The sequence below is a fragment of the Molothrus ater genome, chromosome 3 (genome assembly GCF_012460135.2).
Source record: "Molothrus ater isolate BHLD 08-10-18 breed brown headed cowbird chromosome 3, BPBGC_Mater_1.1, whole genome shotgun sequence".
NCBI classification, from domain to species: Eukaryota; Metazoa; Chordata; class Aves; order Passeriformes; family Icteridae; genus Molothrus; species Molothrus ater.
The window spans coordinates 74,797,448-74,820,427 of NC_050480.2; the positions used below are offsets into that span (position 1 = coordinate 74,797,448).

The 22,980-nt window shown below is 40.4% G+C and overlaps 1 protein-coding gene across 2 annotated transcripts in view; it reads left to right on the forward strand.

Annotated features, from left to right (window-relative positions):
• The first annotated feature begins 5 nt into the window (after window positions 1-5).
• SMC6 (structural maintenance of chromosomes 6) overlaps window positions 6-22,980 on the forward strand; it is a 38,778-nt gene continuing 15,803 nt past the window's right edge. Inside the window, exons 1-14 of one of the 2 annotated variants that reach the window (XM_036379579.2) lie at window positions 6-104; window positions 6,800-6,948; window positions 8,815-8,932; window positions 10,887-10,992; window positions 14,508-14,644; window positions 15,203-15,264; window positions 16,101-16,181; window positions 18,858-18,959; window positions 19,148-19,267; window positions 19,355-19,450; window positions 20,561-20,707; window positions 21,067-21,155; window positions 21,689-21,853; window positions 22,574-22,752. In XM_036379579.2, coding sequence (XP_036235472.1) covers window positions 6,805-6,948; window positions 8,815-8,932; window positions 10,887-10,992; window positions 14,508-14,644; window positions 15,203-15,264; window positions 16,101-16,181; window positions 18,858-18,959; window positions 19,148-19,267; window positions 19,355-19,450; window positions 20,561-20,707; window positions 21,067-21,155; window positions 21,689-21,853; window positions 22,574-22,752 — 1,546 coding nt within the window. In that variant the 5' untranslated portion in view covers window positions 6-104; window positions 6,800-6,804. Of the gene's footprint in view, window positions 105-403; window positions 545-6,799; window positions 6,949-8,814; window positions 8,933-10,886; window positions 10,993-14,507; window positions 14,645-15,202; window positions 15,265-16,100; window positions 16,182-18,857; window positions 18,960-19,147; window positions 19,268-19,354; window positions 19,451-20,560; window positions 20,708-21,066; window positions 21,156-21,688; window positions 21,854-22,573; window positions 22,753-22,980 lie in introns of those variants that run through there. The other variant, XM_036379580.2, reaches the window with a different exon arrangement.

The window sequence follows — 22,980 nt, forward strand, 5'->3', positions numbered from 1 at the left end:
ACGCGGAGCGCGCAGGCGCCGCACTCGCGGAGGCGGCTCTTCCGCCCGCTTCGGCCCGTCCCGCCCCGTCCGCCCCGCCGTGCGGGCATCGGGAGCTGTCCCAGGTAACGGGGCGCGGAGCGGGCGAGGGGCGGAGGGAGGGGAGACGAGGGACGGGTGACCCATGCCAGGCGAAGAGGCCGGCGGGCGCTGTCCGGGCGCGCCGCGCTCTCTGGACGGCTGGGAGGGAGGGCGGCCTGGCGGCCGCAAGGCGGAGCAACCGCTGCCAGCCGCTCCTCCCGCTGCCCCCGCTGCCCCCGGCCTGGCGCCGCGCTCCTGGCGCAGGTGGCTCTGCGGGGCCCGTTAGCGGTGGGAGCTGGCGTTTGTCACCCGCTGCCCAGCGTGGGCGTCCCGCCGGGCGTGAGCGCTCCCTCGGGTGCCCATCCCTGACGGCGGAGAGCAGAAGCGGCGGCCGGACGGGCGTTCCGGCCGCCAAGGGACCCGTGTCTCTTTTCTGGGGGGTGGTGGAGCCTTCCGGGTCGTGCGGTGTTGGGAAAAGCAACAGGTAATGGTGGACTTGAGGGGATTTGTGCCCCGCTTTCGTTTTCGCTGTCCGTAGAGGAGGCAGAGCTGCCCTCTGTGCCGCAGTGCAGTTCTGGGCTCCTCAGCACAAGAGAGAGGTGGAGGTCCAGTGGAGGGCTATGACAGATGATTAATGGAGTGAAACATCTCTTCTATGAGGAGAAGGCTGAGGGAGTTGGACCTGTTCAACTTCGGGAAAAGACTGCTGAAAGGGGACCTCAGTCCGTGTAAATGTTTAAAGGGAGGGTGTCAAGAGGCTGGACCTGGCTCGCCTTGGTGGTGCCGAGCAGTAAGACTGGAGGCAACGGGCAGAAACCGATGTTCAGAATGTTCCACCCGAACATGAGGAGGAATATCTTTGCTGTGCAGGTGAACACGAACTGAAACAGATTTCCCGGAGAGGCTGTGGAGTCTTTCTTACTGGAGATATTCAGAAACTGCCTGGACACAATGCTGTGCTATGGGCTATGGGATGACCCTGCTTAAGCAGGGAGGTTGGACCAGATGTTCAACCTATGAACACTGTGAACCTATGAACGCTATGTTCACTTCCAGCGTTACCCTTTCTGTGATCCTCTGGGTCAGGCACTGCTTCTCCAGTGTTTGATGGGATGGTATAGGCTTCTTATGTACTGGCTGCAAATGTGTTAGGAGAGGAGTTGTCAACGTCAGACATACAGTCTAACATAGAACATCTGGCTCAGATAGTCCCAAAAATGTAGAGCACTCCACTACTGTGTCTTGAGACTGGGCTTCTGACTTCAGCCCTCTGTAATACCTCTCTTTAACTTCCCTTTCTGCTGTAAACGAAGTTGTCACTCCCAAAGTTAATGTTATGAAATTCCTTTAGAAACCTTCTCCCCTCTGCATCCCCCTCACTGGTTCTATGACCTGGATGTTAATTTGTAATTTTATTGGTATTTTTGTGACTGTTAAATGTAGTATGCTATACATCAGCTAAAGACCTCAACTATTTTCTTCCTCTCCTTACCATATCTTGTGTTCATCCTGCCGTAGGTCTGCTCTGATGTCTTTGCTTTACCTCTGTTTTGCCAACTGGGTGGAAGGCAGGGTTATAGCTGGGCTGTGTCCAGAGTGTTTAAAGTGGATGTCCCACAAGACACATGGGATACTTTCCTACCTTATCTGGATATCAGGCCAGCAAGGGCTGCTAGAAAGGCACTCATGTGGGTTTGGTGACAGCAGATTGGTTGTGTCAGCCCTGGATGAGCCAAGCTGTGACCAGCCAGGCAGGGAAGAGGGAAACAGTTGTGGAACTCCATAGCAGTGAATACTTTGGAAAGATAGGCCATTGATTAAGTTGAAACATGGGTGAATATCAGTGGATGCAGCCTCTGCCTTCTTATCCTTTGATGTGTACAGGGTAAGTACTTTTCTAACATGTAGCAGTCATTTTATAGAGGGCATTTGGGGCTTGCATTTTTCTTTTGTGCTTTCATTATATGCATAAAAATTGCTTGTTGTAATTTGGAGTGATCCTTTGATTTTTCTAATTGAAGCTGTCTTGCTCCCAATTTGCTCCCAATTATAGATCCAGTTTTTATACCTAACTGTATACTCTTATGTTCCATGATAGTGAAGATTATTTTTATTAAATCAGTACTCTTGATTTCTCTTCCTGAATGACTGTTGGATTCTTGTTTGAATTATTAACTTGACTTTGTCATCACAAGTTTCCATTAACATACTCTTACTTTATATTGTAATATACTAAAGTATATTTTATACTTTAGATTTTAGGTATGATACCTGATCCACTAAAAGATCCTTTTGTTAACATTTGTTAATAATGTCCTTTGTTGGCTTCTCAGTAGTATATTTTATATTTTAAAATGTATTGATGTATTTTTTGCCAGTTTAATTGTTTCCAGTATAGTATTGCATACTTTAATAACCTTCAGATAGCTTGGATCAGCTGCTTTTCCTTTGGCTTGAATAGTTATTCCCAAACTGTTGTTAAAGTTAGGCTAAGTAGTGCAGAGACTGAAAGCAATATTTTTTCCAATTAAAAACTTAATGTAGAAAATTAGGGGTGCCTTGGTGCAGGAGTTTGGGAGCAATTAATGTAAAAAAATTCTTTTCTTGTCAAAAATACCCAGATGACATGAAGAAAAAATTCAAACATGTCATGTTCTGTTTATTTATTTTTTAAAATGATGGTTATTTCTTCCTGTGCCTTCTAAAACCTTGTTTCTTGTAAAATCTTCTTAATGGGTTCCTTGTGGTTGCGGTCAGTTTCTTTCTTCTTTTGGATTTTTTCTACTCAGGGAAGGTTCTGCATCCACTGATATTTGTCATAATTTCTGAGGCTGAGTTTGCTTGTAGTTCCAGTTAAGTTTTGTTTTCAGTACTTTCTCTTTAACAGTTTTGAGGTGCAGATGGTTCTGTCTTTTGCTTTCCTCATAGTTAGATTACATGAGATTATTTTGTTCTGTGTTCTGCTCTTATACTCTCTTTTCCTTAAATTGTATAGCAATGGAACTCATAGCCCTCGTCTTTAGTTTGGATGTTATTAATTAAAACATTTAAAGCTTATGTTTATGTCTTCATATTTGGGTGATGGATGCCAAGAGCTTGCAAGTGACTGATTCCTGATCTCAGTAATTTGGCATGAAGGCATGTTTTTGTAGTAAAGCCAGAGTAGCATAACAAAAGGTATGTAAGCTGAATCATGAAGTGTATTTACTCCTTGATTTCCTTGTGTGTTCTATTAAACTACATAACATAAAGTGGATATGATAGTTTTGCTGTAAATACTTAATGGGCATCATCATTATAACAATAACAGTAATAATAATAATAATAATAATCATCAGTTATAAACATCATCATCCTTCTTCTCTTGCTCATCTAATATTTGATAAAGAAATCCCTACCATACAAAATTATTGTAGGAGTGTCAGATGGCAAGTTTATTGCATTTCTGCATTTGCTTTGTGTCTCGGTCCCTCTGCGAGCCTCTCAGGAGCCCTTGGCCAGTCCCAAGTCGGCAGACACCGGGGGGCAGCCCCGACACAGCAGGGAGACACTCTCTGTGCCCCGAGGGTGCTGAGGGCACCTGGGCTGGCAGGGAGACACTCTCTGTGTGTGCCCCGAGGGTGCTGAGGGCACCTGGGCTGGCGCCTTTGCAGCACAAGAGACACCAGAGACATCAGTAGAAGATAAAGGGCCGACTCTGAGCAGGGGTTAATCCAAGGTTTTATTAGGAGTCCCAAAGGAGCTCCTGCACCTCAGGGCCCTCCTGCCGAGAGCCCCGGGAGATGTGCCAAGGTCACATTTAAAGGGAGGTGGAAACCAAAAGTAGATAACATTTTACCAACCAATGAGTGACCCTAAGGGATGGATGCTGGGGGATAGACATTTAGGACAGCGTATGGGGCAAGGCTTGGGGGGCTGACTCCCGGCCTCTGGCTAATCACTCGATGACCTGGACCAAAACTTCTGGATGGAGGGGATGGGATGCTGAGTGTTTGACAGAGAGCCAGGGTGGGGGTTTGGGGATGATCTCATCCCGGGAGAGGGATAACACAGGTAAAGGGAGGGGGGTACAGTTTGGGATAAACCATTTGGGAAAAATATGGGGATACAAAACAAAACTACTCCAAAGTATTACAAAGTATAAAAACGCACTACAACAGCTTTGAATTTTGTTCATTCCACATAATGGAAAGGGATTGATACAGTTTTTTCTTTATCTTTTAGATGCTGTGTCATAGAAAATTAATGAGAGGATCATAAGACACTGTATTTTACAAAGCAGCCAACAAATATGTAGACTAGAAATTAAAAAGTCTTTGTAATGATGTAGAAAATTTTGATGTCTTGTGTGTCTCTTACAATAAATGCTGTTCTCTGTGGTACATGGTAGTATAAGCTGTCTGACCTCTCATCAGTTGAATTCAGGCAATAGTTTGACCAGAACATGAGGCTGACACAAGGAAACTGCTCAGAGAAGCCTCTTGTTCTCCACAGTGACCCACCCATACAGAGCTGCATGCTGAGGTGGTTAGGAGCTCACCTAACTAATGTTAAAAGAAAGAAGTTCTTTCCTGCGTTACTTTTTGGTAGAATCAAAGACTTGAGGTGATTTATTATTTTGTTGTGCAAAGAGCTGCTTGCGCTCAGAGGGATGAGACAGAATGAGAAGAGGGAAGAAAAATTGCTCCCCTCCATTGTAATACAAGTTCTTGTGACTAAAGTTGTACTTCAGCAGTCTTTATTTAATTCAATTCTTTGTAGATTCTCCAAGTAACTAATCTTAAAACAGGGAGAATGTGGAGCAAGACTGCTGAGAAGCTCTGGGAGAGCTTTGACAAGGGGGCCCCTGGGGATCCTGAGACTGTGCACTGCACAGCTGGACCTGCTGTGCTGACCCACCCAGCTTTCTCACAGAATGTGCCACCTCCCTCAGGAGATCATGGTAGGGACTGTTAGGCTGACCTCTATGACTTCTCTTCTGGATTATCCCATCTGTCCTGAGGGACAAGGAGTGCTTGCTTGTTGTCATCACCTGTATTCATGACGAGAAGTCTTCTGGCCTCCAAGTCCCCAGTGTGTTACCAACTTTAGGCATGCTAGGTCTCTAATGCTGGTCATTCTTTCCTGCACCAAAAAATAATATTTTTATTAATTTATTTTTATAAATAAGCAGCCTATTCTTAGGCCATGTGTCATTCAGTGATCTTTCTATAGGAGTGAACGTTAAGTACATTTATTGCCTCAGAATTTTCCTTGAACTGGTGCTGTGCATTAAAGTTGGTTGTCGTCTTTCTACAGGGGAGCTCTAGATGAAATTCCAGCAAACAAAACTGAGTAGGAGAGCATAATCCATTTCAGAAAAGTTTTGATGTCAGAAAACTGTGCAGCTGATATTAGTTTTAGCCTGTTTTAGGTACTTAGCATAGCTGACTTAACTGCTGACAAAAAGATTGTGTATTGCATTTGTGCAAATATCACCTTGCTTCTTCTTAGGGCAGGTATGTCAACTTCTGTATTTTGTGTAGGTCTTTGAGTCTGTAGGTATGAAGAATGTAATATATACTTTTGAGGGAATAAAAACGATGCCATAAGCGTATGATTACAGAAAATCTGAGATTTTTGTATGTTTTCGTAAAGCTTGTTACTTTTGCAAGATTTGTTGCAGACCAGTCCTATTAGTGCTGGAAGTCTGTGCATTATTTATTGATTTGTAGAGCAAATTTATACATGTGTCCTCTTTATAGAGAGAATAGTTATCCTTTATTAGGAGCATTTTGTTTACTGTGATCATGTTATACTACCTTGTAGTGTAAGAAACAGCTCAGGAACAGTGCTATGAATCTAAATTTCCCTTTATTCTACTTTTATGTGTTCTGCATATTAATTTTCTTGGCTTTTGTTAGCTGACTTCAATCAAACCTGTATTGATGGTGCTGATTATACTATGTTAGTTACGTACTTTTTACCACTATTCTTTGTGGCAGTGTGTTTTTTGATTGTAATGCATTTCTAGCAGTCAGTTTTATAATCTTTCCTACTTCGTACTGTTACAGCATATTTTATTACTGATGGATTGTTCCTGTCCCCCCCGTGTTGTTGGTTTTGCCTTAGCTGTCCATCTCCCCAAAGATCTGTTCCCTGTTCCTGGTCCTATTGAACGTCAATCCCTCCCCAAGCCTGCCTCTTTCTCTAGAAACTTCTGTATCAATTTTGTATCATTCGAAACCCCATTGGTTTGTTTAAATTATTCTCCTCCCCTGCAGTCCCCTATTGGTTTAAACATTGTATTCCCCACCTTGTGTTCCTCCCCCAGTTTTTCCCAATTGGTCAAAGATTGTATCCTCCCCTGGGACGTCCTACCCCTTATAAGTTGCTGTATGGGGGTGAGTTTGTGTTTCTGTCCCTAAGCCTCTAGGAGTAGAGTTCTTTGGAAACCATACAGAAGACCTCTCCCTGATCCTTGTCCAAGGAAAACAGAATCAAGGTTGATTTTATTTATTCAGCTTGATTAGAATAATGAAGCTGTGTTTCTTTTGTTTTGATGCAAATCCTTCATAGCAAGCATTGCCTTAAATTACTGAGGTTTCAGTTCTGGGAAAGTATTTGTTGTAGTGTTTGCTGTGATTTTAATATTTGTTTTACCGAAGTAAATAATTTGGTATTTCTGCGCTATCACCTGTGGGTATGTTGTCAACTAGAAAACTGAAACCTATAATATTTCATTACTTTCATTTTTCAGTACTCATGGGTAAGAGAAAGGAAGAAAGTGTTCTAACTCCTGGGTCCCAGAAAAGGCAGAGAAAAGAACACACAGATGAACCTAGTGATGAGTCTGATGAAGAAGAAACTTTAGAGTTCTCAGCTAGTAGTGGTTCCTCTTCACAGTCGGTAAGTATAAAAAGTCATAGAGAAAAAGATATAAGAAAAGTTCTGTGCCTGTTGAAATAAATGTCTTGGATGTAGGCATCAGTAGAACAAAGATAAAAGAAACTAAGGATACTGTCTGTGGTGAGGACTTCTGCATGAGGTTGTTCTTACCTTATTTCTTTTGGGTCATATAGTTATAATAGTCAATCATAACAATATTCGGATTTAATAAAAGAATGCTACTGCAGTTGTAAAGTAAATGAAGGAAATGGATTTGGATAGAACTATGGAATGTTTCATTTATAGTAGTAGTAAAGGCAGAAAAAATATTTGGAAAACTATTTACTAAAAGAAGTGCCGAATATTTGTTTGTTTTGCATTGCTGACACTTTCAGATATCTGAAAAAGATCTAGTGTTTGAAATGCAAATTTTGATTGAAAAGAAACTCGAGAACGAGAATATTATTATTTTCTGCTTTTCTTTTAGTAGTTGAATTTTAATTTGATAGAAGACTTAAAACAAATTGTTTTTGAGATTGCAAATACTGTCCTGTGTATTTAGGTTGGACATTAGGAAACATTTCTTTACCAGTGGTAAGACACTGGACCAGGCTTCTCTGGGAGGGTTGAACCTGTCTGGGTGCCAGGTGTGCACCAAAACCACTCTTTCACTGCCCTCCTTTCCTGGATAGGGGAGAGAAAATAAAACAAAATACTTGTGGTTGAGATAAGGGCAGGGAGATATCACTCCCCAGTGACTGTCATGGGCAAAACAGCCTCAGCCTGGGGAGATTACCTGAATTTATTTACAATCTAATCAGTATTTGAGAGATAATGAGAAATGAACCGAAATCTTAAAACACCTTCCCTCCTTGGCTCCTCTTCATTCCCAATTTTCTTCTTCCGCCAGCCCAACAGCACAGGCAATTGGGGGGGCTTTGGTCAGTTCATTACATGTTGTCTCTGCTACTCGGTCCTCTTCAGAGGGAGGACTCACACTCATTCTCCAGTCTGGATCTCTTCCACAGGATGCAGTCCCTCAGGAACAGCCTGCTCCACTCTGGGTCTCCCATGGGCTCACAAATCCTACCAGCAAACCTCCTCCAGTATAGACTTCCCATAGAGTCACAGCCTCCTTTGGGAATCCTCCTGCTCCAGCACAGGGCTCTCCATGGGCTGCAGGTGGATCACTGCTCTGATGCCTGGAAGAGCTCTGTCCCTCCTTGGTGTCTGCAGAGCTGTTCCTCTCACATGTTCTCACTCTCTTCTCTGGCTGCAGTTGCTGTAATTGCAATTTCCCTTTCCTGGCTCTTAGCCTGGAGGCGCTTCCACTGTTGCTGATGAGCTCAGCCTTGGCCAGCAGTGGGTCTGTCTTGGGGGTGGCTGGGGAATGGCAATGGCTCTGTCAGACATGGGAAAGCTTCTGGAAGGTTCTCACAGAAGCCACCCCTGTAGCTTCCTGTCCCTGCTACCACAACCCAAAACAAATACAGGTTCCCAGAGAGATGGTTGGTGCCCCAAGCCTGTCAGTATTTACGAGACATTTAGGCAATGCTCTTAACAACATGCTTTAACTTGGTCAGCCAACCATTTTGGACCTATTGCCTTAATATTTTATGTTGATGGTAAGTTACTAATAGGGAGAACTGTAAGTTACTCTGTGTGAGAGATCAGCTTTGGTAGCTTTTTATTTTAATAAATAGCTGCTCTATAGCAAGTGACTTTACACTTGCTATAGTGTTGTGAAACATTTCTGTTTCCTTGTGGCTTGTAACAACCAATGTTTTATATCATACTGTCATTTTAATTCTCATTGTCTTTAAAATATACAAACTTAATCTCATTAAAATGCATATATAACTTGAGTTTTATTTGTTCATTCTTTAGTCTGATGGTGAGGTTGGGATAATTGAAAGTATCCAGCTGAAGAACTTCATGTGCCATTCAAATCTGGGGCCTTTTCAGTTCGGATCAAATCTCAATTTTGTTGTTGGAACCAATGGAAGTAAGTATTAATTGCATAGAATCTTTGTCGAAGAACACTTCTGTTAATAATGTAGAAGATGTAGTTTTTTTATTTGAAAAAGAATTGCTGGCCATCTTTTAGGTGTGGACAAGGATTCACTTTTGAAATGAGGTACCGCACAGGTCTATCCCAGTAGTTAAAGGCTGGTGAATTAGGTCTTAAAATTGGCGATTTTTGCAAAAGATAATGTGAATATAAATATTTTAATAGCTAAACAATGCATACATTTTTATTTGAACTGAATGTACTTATATGTTTATTATTAAATGCACTATAATTGTCAAAGTACCCGCAGTGCCCATTGCTGAGTTTGGACGAACCACTGTGGTTGTAATGGGGATTGAAGTACTGCTGATAATTGCATAATGCTAAACTAGATCTAAAGCACATTCAGCAATATCCTGCTTCCCGAGGACATCCAACATTTTGAAAAGCTGTTGCGGTTAGCCTGGAGAAGGAGGAGAAGCTGTGTCCTCTCCCGGCTGGCTCTCGGCGGGGTGAGAGGTGCAATTGTGAGCATGTGCCGCTAGATGGCTCCCACAGCCCAGGGTGAGGGGGTGCCGAGCGCTCGGACCAGGCGAGTTCCTGCACGGCCGGCAGATCCGTCATGTCATTTATTACATCATATCGGGTCATTTGCCGTATCATATCTTATCAGCCAGCATTGCAGAGTACTTCAGAATGATAGCCTTAGCCCAGGCTCCAAGGGTGATAAACAACAAAGTAGGGAGTGCCTGCTATGAGGAAGGTGTTACATAATGCAGCTCTGAGAGCCAGCACAACAGCCCTGAGAGCAAATAAATCAGCATTGTGATCAGCAGCTATTAAGCTAATGTCATGAATGCTTAGAGCAAATTTGTTTTAACATACTCTGGTCAGTTATATCAACCCTTTGAGCCCCACAGTGGGTGCTAGAAAGGACTGTTGTCATTTAATCCCTTTTAGCAACTAAATATCATGCAGCCACTCACTTCCCCATGTCCTCCAGTGGGATAGGAAGGAGAATTGGAAAAAGGTAAAATCTGTGGTTTGGAATAAGAACAGCTTAATAATTGAAATAAAATAAAATACAGTAATTATTGTAATGACAAACAGAAAGAAAGAGAGCAATAAAACCCATGAGAAACAAGTTCTGCGTAATACAGTTGCTCACAACCAGCCCATCCGTGAGCAGCAATCAATGGCTCCTGGACAGCATTCCCCAGTTTATGCACTGGGAATGATACTGTATGGAATATCCCTTTGGCCACTTCAGGTCAGTTCTCCTGGCCAGGCTCCCTCCTGCCTTCTTGTGCACCTCCTCAGTGGCAGAGTATGAGACCCTGAAGAGTCCTCACCTTTGCTGCTTAACAACAACCAAAACATGAGCATGTTATCAGCATTATTGTCATGCTGAACCCAAAACACAGCACTGTACAAGCTACTAGGCAGAAATGGAGCTCTATCCCAGCTAACCCAGGACATAGAAACTATTATAGGAAAAGGAAGTGATACCTATTTATACAATCTTGTTTCTTCTGGAGAAATAATTTTAAAAAATAAACATAAATTTTGAAAGAGAGCTTAAAACCTTTCAGGTACTTAGATAAATGGTAATGTGTGTTTGATTTCTTTTGTTGTGTGCGTCTTTTCAGTATGCTTTTAAGAAAGAGGAGATTCCTTCCTTCTGACTTATGACATGGTGAATGCAAATTGCTAAACAGAAGTAACAGAAGTTTGGGTCAGCATGTTGGGTTTTTTTAAGGAAGATTCTTGAAAATGGCAGATACTTTATTAGCGTTATTGTTATTTTATATGTTGAGTAAGGACAGAATTTGGACTTGTAATGCATGAATATATAACAAGTCAAAAACTGAAGTCAAAAACTGTAATATAGGTGGCATAGAAATTACAATATCTTCTCTTTAAAACAAGTTAAATGCTTCAATTACAGGTGGAAAAAGTTCTGTATTAACAGCACTAATTGTTGGACTTGGTGGAAAAGCCACTGCAACTAACAGAGGTTCCTCATTAAAAATGTTTATTCAAAAAGGAGAGACGTAAGTTAAACTTTAATCTAAAAGTTGCATTTGTAGTTTGCTGATTGTCGTTGAGGTTAGCTTACGAGTTTTCTGTTTATGATAATTTTCTGCATCTTCTTATGGGATCCAACAGACTTGAATAAAAAGCATAACATTTAAACAACACTCTCCCCTCGCACAAAAACCCCAAAGCCTGAAAACAAAATACTTCAGAAGTTTTACCACTTGTATATCATTATTCCTGAATGTTGTATTTTGAAACCAACTGGAATAACTCAAACAGTTGATCTCTGTCTCCTACAGTGAGAGAGGGATAAAGATGGAGATTGCGTGTTGAAATAAAAATGTATTGAATAAAGCCATCAACGAGATAAGGAAAACAAGTGGTAGCAGCAACAATAGTAATAACAACAGTGTATAAAAGATGGTGATTACAAGCAAAAATGCTCACTGAGTCTGATGCAAGGTGACTGCAGCACGCCCCCAGTCAGACATCTTCTGAGACAAAGAAGAAAATGGCAAGTGGAAGTGTCTGTGCTCATGTTGTGAAAAAAAGAAACAATGGTGGACAAATATCTGCACCCACACTCCCTCCCCAAGCCCAAGATGAGAAAAACAATGACATACCAACCCCATTGTAGGACTGGAGCCACTCCACTGCTTCACTCACCATCCACTTTCCCTGGAACAAAGGAACAAAATGGTAGCAGTTCCACTTCGTGTTCTCCTCTTCCAGCTGAAGCTGTGTCCCCAGAGATGATGTGTGAGGTATAGAATAACAACACTCACATGGCTCTGGGCTCTGCCCCTCACAGTAATGGCAAGAAAATTATCTCTGTCCTACCTGAGACTGGGACACTGAACTAGCTAACATAGTGATGTGTTCTCTATATTCCCTGCTCTTGTGTATTACTTCCACTCTGTCATTGAATATCCTACAGAAAAATGGGAGTCCACTAGAAAAATTCATAGGTGACTAGTTATCATTATTTTGCAAGCAGTGAGGTTAATTATTTTTCAGTCTTTCTGGTGATGTGAATGAATGAATGTAAAGACCTATGTTAGAACATGCAAGAAGTGGATTCATGTCTGCTGTGAGATTGGGGATTATGTGTTTAGGGAAACCAATAAAAAGATAGAAGGCTTATGAGTTTACATTTACATGAAGCTGTTATTCAGAGTCAGATATCCCAGTCTTTTCCTTTCAGAGGTGCTTAAGATTAAAATTTTGGTAGTTCTTGCCTTGTTATTATTAAGTTAATGTTTCAGCACTTACTTGAGAAACGGGAAATAGGAATTTGGAACTGAAATCACATCTCATGTTTTCTAGAAGAATGGCTTAAGCATTCTGCTGTATATTATTTTGCTGAGGCTGTAGAAGCCAGACAACTGTTTCATACAGAAACCAATTTGAAAAAAGGAGAACTACCAAAAATCAGCTTGATTCTGCGATGTAAAATGAGGGCACTCAAGATGAGGAGGGAAGATGGAAGAAATCTTCTCTCACAAATACTGCTTTTGCTCTTTATTTAGGTGAAGCATAGGAGGTGCAAGCAGTCAGTGTAGGGCAGCAGTGTGTCATGGTTATGGAGAAGAGGGCTGGACTTACTGGCGGTGTTTGATTCCATACCACCAATGTCATGGCAGGGCTGTGCTGTCAGCACAAGGAAGCCAGGGCTGAAAGAAGCTTCTGCTGTCCCCAGGTGTGAGGGAGGGGGTGTGTAGGTGTCAGGGTCAGCCCAGCAGACTTTGCCCATCTCTGCCACTGGCAGTCTGTCTTGGTTTAGGGACAGATTTAGGAAAAAACACTCTGGAATGAGTGTCTTCTCTGAAGAGAATGGCTTCAGTAATTCTTTTTGCCAATGAGAAAATGAATACCAGTGGGTGAAAGTAAAAAACTCCCTGTTTATTAACCAGAAAAGTGCCTGCACAGCGTGAAAAAAAATTAAACAAATGCTAGATACTGAACTTTCAGAACCTTACCTCCCCACCCACACCACAACAAGAAAACCTCAGAATGCCAGGGGAAGAAATAAACAGGCTGGCTGCCTGGCAGAGGGGGGGACAAAATGGTGACTGGCTTTTGTCTCAGGGAAGAGGAAAAAGTTCACGCAGCGGCTTAGGCAAAACAGATGGGAGCCTATTGGCTGGCGTTGGTCTCCTCCTCAGAGCAGATGAAGCTGATGGATTTTGGAGTCCTTTCTCTTGCTGGTTCATCTTTGCCTGAGGTTTTGGGCTGGCTGGAGTGGCCCCCACTGCTGGTCTTGGCGAGTATCTGATCTTGGACCAAAACCAAGCTGAAACAGTTCAAGAAAAACTTAAAAAAACACCTGCAGAAGGATTGTGGCTGCTGTCCAGAGGAAAGGTGGTGGGGTGGGGGGGAAAAAGGAAACTTTTTGCTTAGTTACTAAAAAATCGAGTTAGCTAAGCAACGGAGCAACTGCTGCTCTCTGCAACACTCAGCATGCTGGGGAGTGAGTCTTGAACACGAAGTCTGTGCAGGAGCCCCCCAAGGCTCATGCCCCTCCTCTGGACCCACCTAAAAGTCACAGCAGCCATTTCTGGGCATAAAGCAGACAATCAGGAATAGTTCATCATCATGAAATCACCCCAAGACATGGCCCCTTTCCCCTTCCTCCGAGCCACGGCTTTTCTGGTTTGGTGCTGACAGACAAGGCCAGCAAGCCCAGATGCCACTCAGAGAAAAAGAAAAGGGAGGGAGCAGCATCAGCGCGGGGTAGAGCCCAGCCAAGCTGTGTGGAGCCCCAGCCACCATGGCTGCAGCACTGCAGCACCACTGCTGCAAGAACCACCGAGCACTCCAGTCCCACTCATGCACAGTCAGGCCCAGAAAAAGAGTGCCCTGACCTGATTCAGAGCCCTGTCAGATCCCACCAGGTTTTGTCTTGTCCCTGTTTTCCTGTTGTTTTCAGAAAGGGGAAGTTAAGCCATGAGCATCCCTGACATAGTGTCCTTGATTTATCATACACACACTACATGGCCCAGCACAAGGCCAGTTGCTATTTTGCCTTTGTCTGAGAAACCATGCCAGGTGCTGTCTTGGGGATGCATTTTTGTTTAGTGTTGAATACCCTTCTGTGGGTAAAACACTCTCTGTTTTGTACAGTCTTACTAATATTGTTGTGGCTTTGAGATTTTGCAGTAAATTGCGATTTCATTTTATAATCTCTGCTATTGTTTCCTCCACTGTGGGAAGGGGGTGGAGGGAAGGGGACAGCTTGAGTGGGTTTACTTTTCCCTTTACTTTACTTTTATTTTACTGCTGGGTACTGCTTTTCCCTTTACTTTACTTTACTGCTGAGTTTTAAGCCAGCAATGCTTCTAATGCTGTTATGGATCAAACTAAATAAACACATGTTTTTCTGACTGGTACTGTGACTTGACTTGCAGTTGTGACCTGTAGCATACATGACAATTTGTATGGAAAATTAAAACGTTCTGACTTTTTTTGTTGTTTTTAGATTTGAAATTAATTTCAGGGGTTTTAAAATTATTTTTGTTACTTTTTTTAGCTCTGCAGATATTTCCATAACTTTGCGAAACCAAGGAAGAGATGCTTTTAAACCAGAATTGTATGGTACCTCTATCACTGTGAATCAGCATATTAATCAGGATGGAAGCAGAACTTGGAAACTGAAAAGCAAATCTGGTTAGTGGTAGTTTGCTTTGTTCTCAGTCTTAGAAGTTCTCTAAACTTGTTCATGGATTTGAATGCCTTGATGTTAGTAAAGGATGTTGTTTCTCTTTTCATAAAACCACTCAAGGATGATTACAATGTCCATTTTTCTTGTTTTTATCCCAAACTAAAAATATTTTAGTAGGTCAAAAGCAATTATGTATTTATTGATATGTATTATTTAGTATGTCGGATATAACATTATGTATTTGTTTTCACAAAAATCTGCTTGTGTGATGAAGCTGAACATAGTTTTTAGTCTTTTTTGAGGTTTTACTGAATTCGCTGATTTATCTAAATTCTGTCACAGAGGGTTTATGAGGCAAAGAAGGACTTGAAGTAGAAGTCTTTCTGTGCAAATGAAAATGTATTGAAAAAATAATAATTAAAAAAACCCCTAGTGTTTCTAGTTCAGGACTAAGTCTGTGTTACAAAGAGATGGAATTCATTTCTTAGATTCTCTACAATGAAGAAAATACTCCAGGGCATTGTACCTATTGATATTTTTCCTTTCTTTTTTTTTACCACTAGGGACCATAATTTCTTCAAAGAAAGAGGAACTCATAGGAATACTGGATCACTTTAATATACAGGTAGTTGTTGTGGTGTTTAAATTCTGTGCAATTTAAGAAGACATTGGTATGTGATATTGTAATTCTTCAATTAAAAAGAAGGAGAGAGTTGCACCTCTTCCATATCATTTAAAGATCAAATTCATCAGCAAAAGGAAAATTGAAATATATACCTCATGCAATGCAGAATAGGATTCTGTCCCAGACAGATAAGTATTTGCTGTCATCTGTGAGCTGTGAGTCATGTGTTCTGTTGATAAAAGTCTTGATATATGTAGGTTTCTTTGGTATCTGGAGAGGTTTTTTCTGCTGATTATTTCAGTTCTAGCTGTTTCAGAAATTTGAATGTGATTTTTCTGCCTAATTGATTAATAAAAGATCAGGTAGTGCATGTGAAGTTTAAAATATGCAACTTAGAATTTCAAATAATAGGAATTGCAGTTAGTATGTATTGATTTTATTTTGTGGCAACATCTGTAAGAATATATGAGTCAGTTAATTGCATTTATTGCAATACTTTGACACAACAAGAATTTCTAATGCTGATTTTGTTAAATAAATGGAACTTACAGGTACTGTTTTTATAGAAGTCACATATCCTCTTGGAAGCAGTTCCTTAGTTGTCCTTGCTGTGGTTCTATTTTATATTTGATATAGTTTTTTAATTTTCTGTTTGTTACTGGTTTTGTTTGTTATGTTTTGGTTTTTTTTAAGATGTGAGAGGATTAGCAAGCTTGATTTTACCACATTAGCTTAGTAATAAGTTGCAAGACTAAAACAGGGTTCTCACTTCCATGGATTTGCAGTTACATGGTAACTTGTAATTAAAATAAAATGAAAATTATTTATTTTTGCAGGTAGATAATCCTGTGTCTGTTTTAACCCAAGAGATGAGTAAACAGTTTTTACAGACTAAAAATGAAGGGGATAAGTACAAGGTAAGAAAAAAAATAGCATAGTCATAAAACATTAAAATATCAATTGCAAATTTTTAGAGCATTTGGAAAAAAAAAAATCAAATTCCTTGATTTTAATCACCTCTTTTGGGCTAATTCAGGTAAGTAGCTAAATACCACACAACCACTCACTCACTTCCCTTCTGTGCTGCCCCCAAGCTTGGGCTGGGGGAATGGGAAATGAAGAGTAAAAGTAAAAAAAAATGAGAGGGATGAGATAAAATTTGTGTGATAACTGAAGTGAAAGCTGGAAGGAGAGAGAGAGAGAAAGAAAGTGAAGCAAAATAAGAGATGCAAAGGGAATCATTCACCACTTCCTATTGGTAGACTGAGGCCCAACCAGTGCCCAAGAAAAAGATGGCTAATCCCCCCCTAAACCCTGTCTTACCTGTTTTTATTACTGAGCATGGCTGTGCTGGTTTGGGCTGGGTTAGGATCAATTTTCTTCATGGCAGCTTGTATAGGGCTACTTAGTGGGTTTGTGCTGAAATAGTCTTTATAATGGGGAGATGTTTTCCTTATTGCTGTTTGGGTAACTGCTGAGCAGGCCTTACACAGTCAAGGCTTTTTCCTTTTCTTTTTCCACACCACCATCAAGGAGGCTGGGGGTGCACAAGGCTTTGGGAGGGGTCACACCAGGACAGATGACCCCAGCTGACAAAAGGGATATCCCAGACCATGTGGCATCATGCTCAGCATATAGAGCTTGGGGAAGAAGGGGGAATTGGGGGATATTTTGAATGATGCATTTATTTGTCTTCCCAAGTCACCATTAGGCATGATGGAGCCCTGTTTTCCTGGGGATGGCTGAACACCTGCCTGCCCCAGGAAATGGTGAATGAATTCCTTGGTTTGCTTGGCTTGCCATGTGCAGCTTTTGCTGTTTTGAACTATTTTTATCTTATCCCATGTGTTTCTTGCTTATACTTTTCTGATTCTCTTCCCTATCACACCCCAGGGTAAAGTGAGTAAGTGGCTGCAGCTAAACCATCACATGGTTTGACAATGACATTTTCTGAGGTGGCAAATCTTGTTGGCTGCTTGGAATCATTTGCCTGTTTGTATACCTCCCCAACTTCTTGCACACCCAGCTGGTCTATTCACTGAGAGGGCAGAGTGAGAAAAAGGAGGCTTCGGTGCAACAGCTAACATATGAGTGTGTAGTCAGTAATTTTTTCGATCACATATCTAAAACAAAACACCAAATTTAACACTGTTAAATTTCCTGTAAAGTAATTTAACTCCATCCCAACCAGAGCCAGTGCACTATCTGATTGCACCAATTATCCACTTGCACAAACAATATTTTTGAAGATTCTTCTCTCTAAAGAGATGGATAAATTTAAATTTTAGGGCTCATTAGTTAGTTAGTTCATTATTCAGAAGTACCCCTATGGGAAATGAGTGTTCTAAGTCACCCAAAGAACCACTGGCATAGGTATCAGCAAAAGCAGGTTTAATATTAAAGTGTGGCTAGGTTTGTTGGCAAGGTTCGCTCTCCTTGTATAGATGCACAAGAGGAAAATTGGACTAAAACCTGAAATTAATAAATCTAAAACCAAAATTAACCTAAAATCATCTGTACGGAGGTTGGAATGGAAAAAAGGTATGGATAAAAAGGAGTAAAGGAGACCTTCCCATTAAGTCCCAAGGTTCAGAATGCATCCCCTTGACGAACCTAGCTCTGGACTTGACCACACTTCAGGCCTAAAGGTTTTGACAGTGCATTAATTTAACAATACTTAATTAGTAGCCTCTTTTAAACAATTTGACAGATGATTCTTAGAGAGTTTACAATACTACAGTGGTAACTCACTCATAGGCCTAATTTTCTTGCTAATTAAGTACTTCAGAATCTTAAAAAACATTCATAATACAGTTGCTATGCCAGATGCACACTTGTATGTATACAGACCTAATGATTGTATACGAGTTGTATACCTGTGAAAAATTCCCCTGCAGCTCAGAGAAGTACTCATGTCAAATGCCTTTGGATCTTCTCAGAGGGTGGAGGTTGATTCTTGAGGAGTGGGGGCATCAGCCCAGGCTCTGTCAGCTTCTGGCAGCCCTCCTCCAAATAAACTTGACAGTTCTCTGGCTCACAGTGGTGTCTCACTCAGAGAGAGATGCTGCCACAGCCCACTGTGGTCCTGGAGAGCTCAGGGGGTCTCACTTGCTACCATTGTTCATAGGGTCACAAGAGGGTGGGCTTTAGTCATAGTAATTTTTCACCCTGACCACAATCCAAGTCAGTAATTTCTGTGAAAATTCGGTAACAAAAATGTTGTTCTATTTGGGTTTTTAGTCAGGCAAGAAAAACAAGTTTCAAAGGCTCTTCATTTAGAAAGAGGAGCTTGTCAGACAGTGTAAGTTCCTGGGAGTAGAGAGTGTTTCTGATAAGAGGAGAGTGTTTCTCATCAAGAGGAGATGATCCTAGCTTCTGTTCATCAAGGCTGGGACTAACAAACATTTCAAATACCACATTGTGGCCTGAGGAGGGGGTGGAAGTTGTACCACCACAACCTGACCAGTTTTTTCACTTTGGATATCATTAAGCATGCAGGGATGTTGGGATGAATGGTCATTCTGTCATAATTATTGAAGGTCCACTTAGATAGGGTGCTGATCTCACATCTGCATCTTTTTATTCCATTCTAGTTTTTTATGAAGGCAACTCAGCTGGAACAAATGAAAGAAGATTATTCATTTATTGGGAAAACTAAAAAAAATACCCGTGTTCAGATAGAACAAGGGGAAGAGGTATGTAAAAGTTAAAATAATTATTAGGACAGATCTGAGCAGTGAAGGAAGTACAGGAGTTAAACTGCATAGTTTGGTTTTATTAGGTCTCAGTGACATTAAATTTCAAAACCCCAAATATTTCCAAAATTTCATGTTGTATCACAGCTTTTCACACTTATGATGGAACCCCTATTTTCTTTTTTAAGCGTCTTGAAGAACTTAAGCAGCTTTATTTGGAAAAGAAGGAAACTTTCAAAACCATCACGTTTGTGAATGACATGCAAAATCGTCTGAAAGATTTGAAACATCAAATGGCGTGGGCAGTGGTAAATGTCTTGCTAAAATATGTTTGTTCATGTGAAATGTGCATCATTTCCAGTCTCCTGTGCATATGCTAATACGGGCTTCTTTAGGTGAGTGAGATGGAAAAAGAAGTAGAGCTGCTCAAAGAAGGTGTCAGAGCTGAAGAAGGAAATACAGAGCTCCCTCAGAAGGTCAAAGAATGCCAAGTAGGTATATGGTCTAAACCATATAGCACTCTAGCTCCAAGTCAGAGATCTGTTGTGAAGGTTTTCGTGGGTATTATTGCCTTTAGAAAAGAGCAATGATTTCAAGAGACATCTGGAAGTTTTGGGATGGTTCCTAAGACTTCTGTAGGTAGCAAGAAAAAATAATTTTGTCATACATTCTGATTTGCATATGAAACACATTTTGTGCAGAGAATCTGGCATCATTATTTTGAATCTAGAATCATAGAATAGTTTGCATGGGAAGAGACCATAAAGATCATCCAGTTCCAACCCCCCTGCCACGGGCAGGGACACCTTCCAATGGATCAGGCTGCTCAAAGCCCCATCCCACCTGGCACTGAGCACTTCCAGGTATGGGGCATCCACAGCTTCTCTGGGCAGCCTGTGACATTGCCTCACCACCCCCACAATAAAGAATTAATTCCATATAGCTAACCTAAATTTCCCCTCTTTCAGTTTAAACCCATTATTCCTTGTCATATCAATACAGATTATGAAGAATCCCTCTCCAGCTTCCTTCGCCACCCTTCAGATACCAAAAGGCTGCTATGAGGTCCTCATGTGACCTCCACTTCTCCAGGCTGAACAGCCCCAAAACTTCTCAGTCTATTAAAAGTCCTCCAAACTGTTCTTGTTAGCACTTATTTTCCTTTCTTAAAAAAATGTTTTTATGGGTTTTTTTCTTTATTTTAAAAAGTACGTGTTTCACAATTTCACATTTTTTGGTTTATGGTCAGCATGTCTATGTAGCAATGAAGGAACACTGTCTAGACACTGGTTTCATTTCTTTTGGTGTCATGGTACTTGACCTTATTGTATTAAAAGTCCTGTGGTTGAGTAAACCTTGACATAGAAAATAGTCTGCTGTCTGTGTCAGATTTGGTAGCCTGTTGATTTCCCAAGAATGAACATTTTTGTGTTTTCATCTTAGCATATCCATGGTGGCAATGTCTTGCTCTTTTTTTTGAAACGCAACAGAACTCAAACAATTGATGGATTCTTTTGAGAGATATTTGTCTTGTAACATTAAGAGGTTTTGAAGAAAATTTTGTTCCATTACTACTTGTTTTGTTGTTTTTTTCACCAAAGGAAAAAGTGAATGAAGCAGAAAAAAAGTACAAAGCAATACAAGACAAATTGATAACAGTAAGTGAAGAAGCACAAGCCCTTCATCCTCAGTGTATTTCTTTGAAGGCTGAAGTGCAGGCAAAAAGAAAAGCAGTCAATGAAGCTGAGGTAGGCAAAAAAAACCCTTTCAAAGTTCATACCAATTTAAAGCTATAAACTTGTCCGTGCTCTACCCATCTCTAATTCTACACCTGTGTCTTGGCTTCTTAAGTCCATGGTGAGTTCAGAACAGGTGCAGTTTCCTGCCTGACTGGCAAGTAGTGTCCGTTCAGGAGCCCTGGCATTTATGCCTTTACATAGTTACTAAACAGTGTTAAGCTTAGGTCAAAATAAATAAATAGATGTAATTCTGAAAATCAAGTTAGGTTTGTCTCATATGGTGCAGTTCTGTATTTACTCAAAACTGTACTTCTTTCAGAAATTATTTCTTCTATTTGTTAAACCACTGTATCCTGTTTTCTTGATAGATCGTTTATAATCGCTCCAAAACGGAGTTAAAACGTCTGGAAAAAGACAGGGAACAGCTCCATAAACGAATTGAAGAACTGAAAAGCTGGTAAATACAGAGACAGTGATTATGGTTTATGTTTATTAATATATAGGTGGAAAAGAAGTAAGCTTTTCTGATTACTGAGAAAACCTGCAGTAATAGAAAATTTTTATTTAGTCTTTAGCAGGTTCCAGTTAAATACCTGAATATTTCTGATCCTGCTCCTTTACATACCAAGATTTTGACTAAAATGTCAAAAGAAGAGGCAATTGGGTAGCAAAAGTGCTTTTTTGTTTGTTTTGAGGTTGTCTTGGTGTGGTTTGGTTTTGGTGATAATAGATAAACTTTACCTTCCATGATAGTGCAAAACCAATATGTCTTAAACTAAATGCAATAGGAATGTAACTGGGGGGAGTTACGTGTGATTAGAAATCTAAAAAAAAATGAAAATTGGCATTATTGCTATGTATATCTTGCAACTTAACTGAATCTTAAATGTAACTGATGAGTGAATCTTCTCTACACTACAAATAATGAAATTCTTGTCACTTTTAAATCATCAATATGGTTTTAAAATATGGACCTATGTTCTTTTCTAGTGCTAATCAGGATTCAGAGCCTGAGAAATTGGAAAGAGAAAGGAGAATTGCATACTTAAGGGAACAGTTAAAGGCATTCCATGATGAAGAAATAATGATTAGTCAGCAGTTGGATCAGTTTCAGCAGGCTACATCTAAGTGTAGGGAAGATCATTCTAGACTCAGGTAAGTGATGCTTTTTGAATGTAATTGTTTGCCTCTGTTTCAAGTTAGAGGGAATCCCTTCTTTTATGTATCCCTTCTAATGTACCTGTGATCCCTGAGGTATTAGGCTCCAGTTTATTTTTCACATTATAAGAGAATAGATACACTTAGGAGTAATTGCTGCTTCTGTAGTTAAGGCAATCCACAGAGGCTTTGAGGCAAAGAGGTTCAAATACGAATTTAGCCCATACCCAAGACAGAAAAAACAAAGCACTCTGGCTTTGATTTGAAAAACTGAACTTGAACAATGATTACTGAAGGGGATTATGACAATGTCAATTATTGTCTTAAAGGATTTGAGAATTGTTCCTTATTGCACCTGGTGTATTAATGTAAATGGCTCTTACCAATTATTATAACCAATGCTTACTGTATGTTTTGTTGAAGATCTTTGAAGACAGTGAAGTTGAAAAAGATAATTAAAAATAAAATAAATTTATTATAATTTGTTAGAAATAAAAAAGTCTTGTAGAACTGTTACAAAGTAGCATTTTTCACACTTGTTTTTTTTTCTCATGTTTCTTGAAACTATAAAAATCTTACTGCATGTGTGTACCTAGCTTTACATTGAACTACTGATACCTTGATACACAATCCTATTAGTAATTGAAAAACAAGGCTTTACAATTATTTTAGCGCAATTTAGGCTCTATAACTACTGAAAAAAATCTGTTTTCTTAGGAGAGAAAGCAGTGAAGTGCAACAAGCACTGGATGCCCAGCAGAAACAGCTGAGAGATCTGAAAGATAGTAAAACAAACACTTTGAAAAGATTTGGACCATATGTACCAGCATTTCTTGAAGCAATTGAAGTAGCCCATAAACAAGGACAATTTAGAAAGAAACCTCTTGGACCTTTAGGTGAGAGCAGTTTCTGAAACATACTTTTTCATGGGATATTTTTGTATGGCTGCTAATCTAAGTAGTGGTCTTTTAGAAATCTTTGTTCTTTAAGGAACTTCAGATATATCTTTTTCTTCTGTACTTCCTGGACTAAAGGTTTTACCCTGGTAGGTTATCTTTTGCTTCTGTTATGCACTCACTCACATCTACTGGCTTTCCTCATTTTCCAGCCATTTTTGTTGAGAT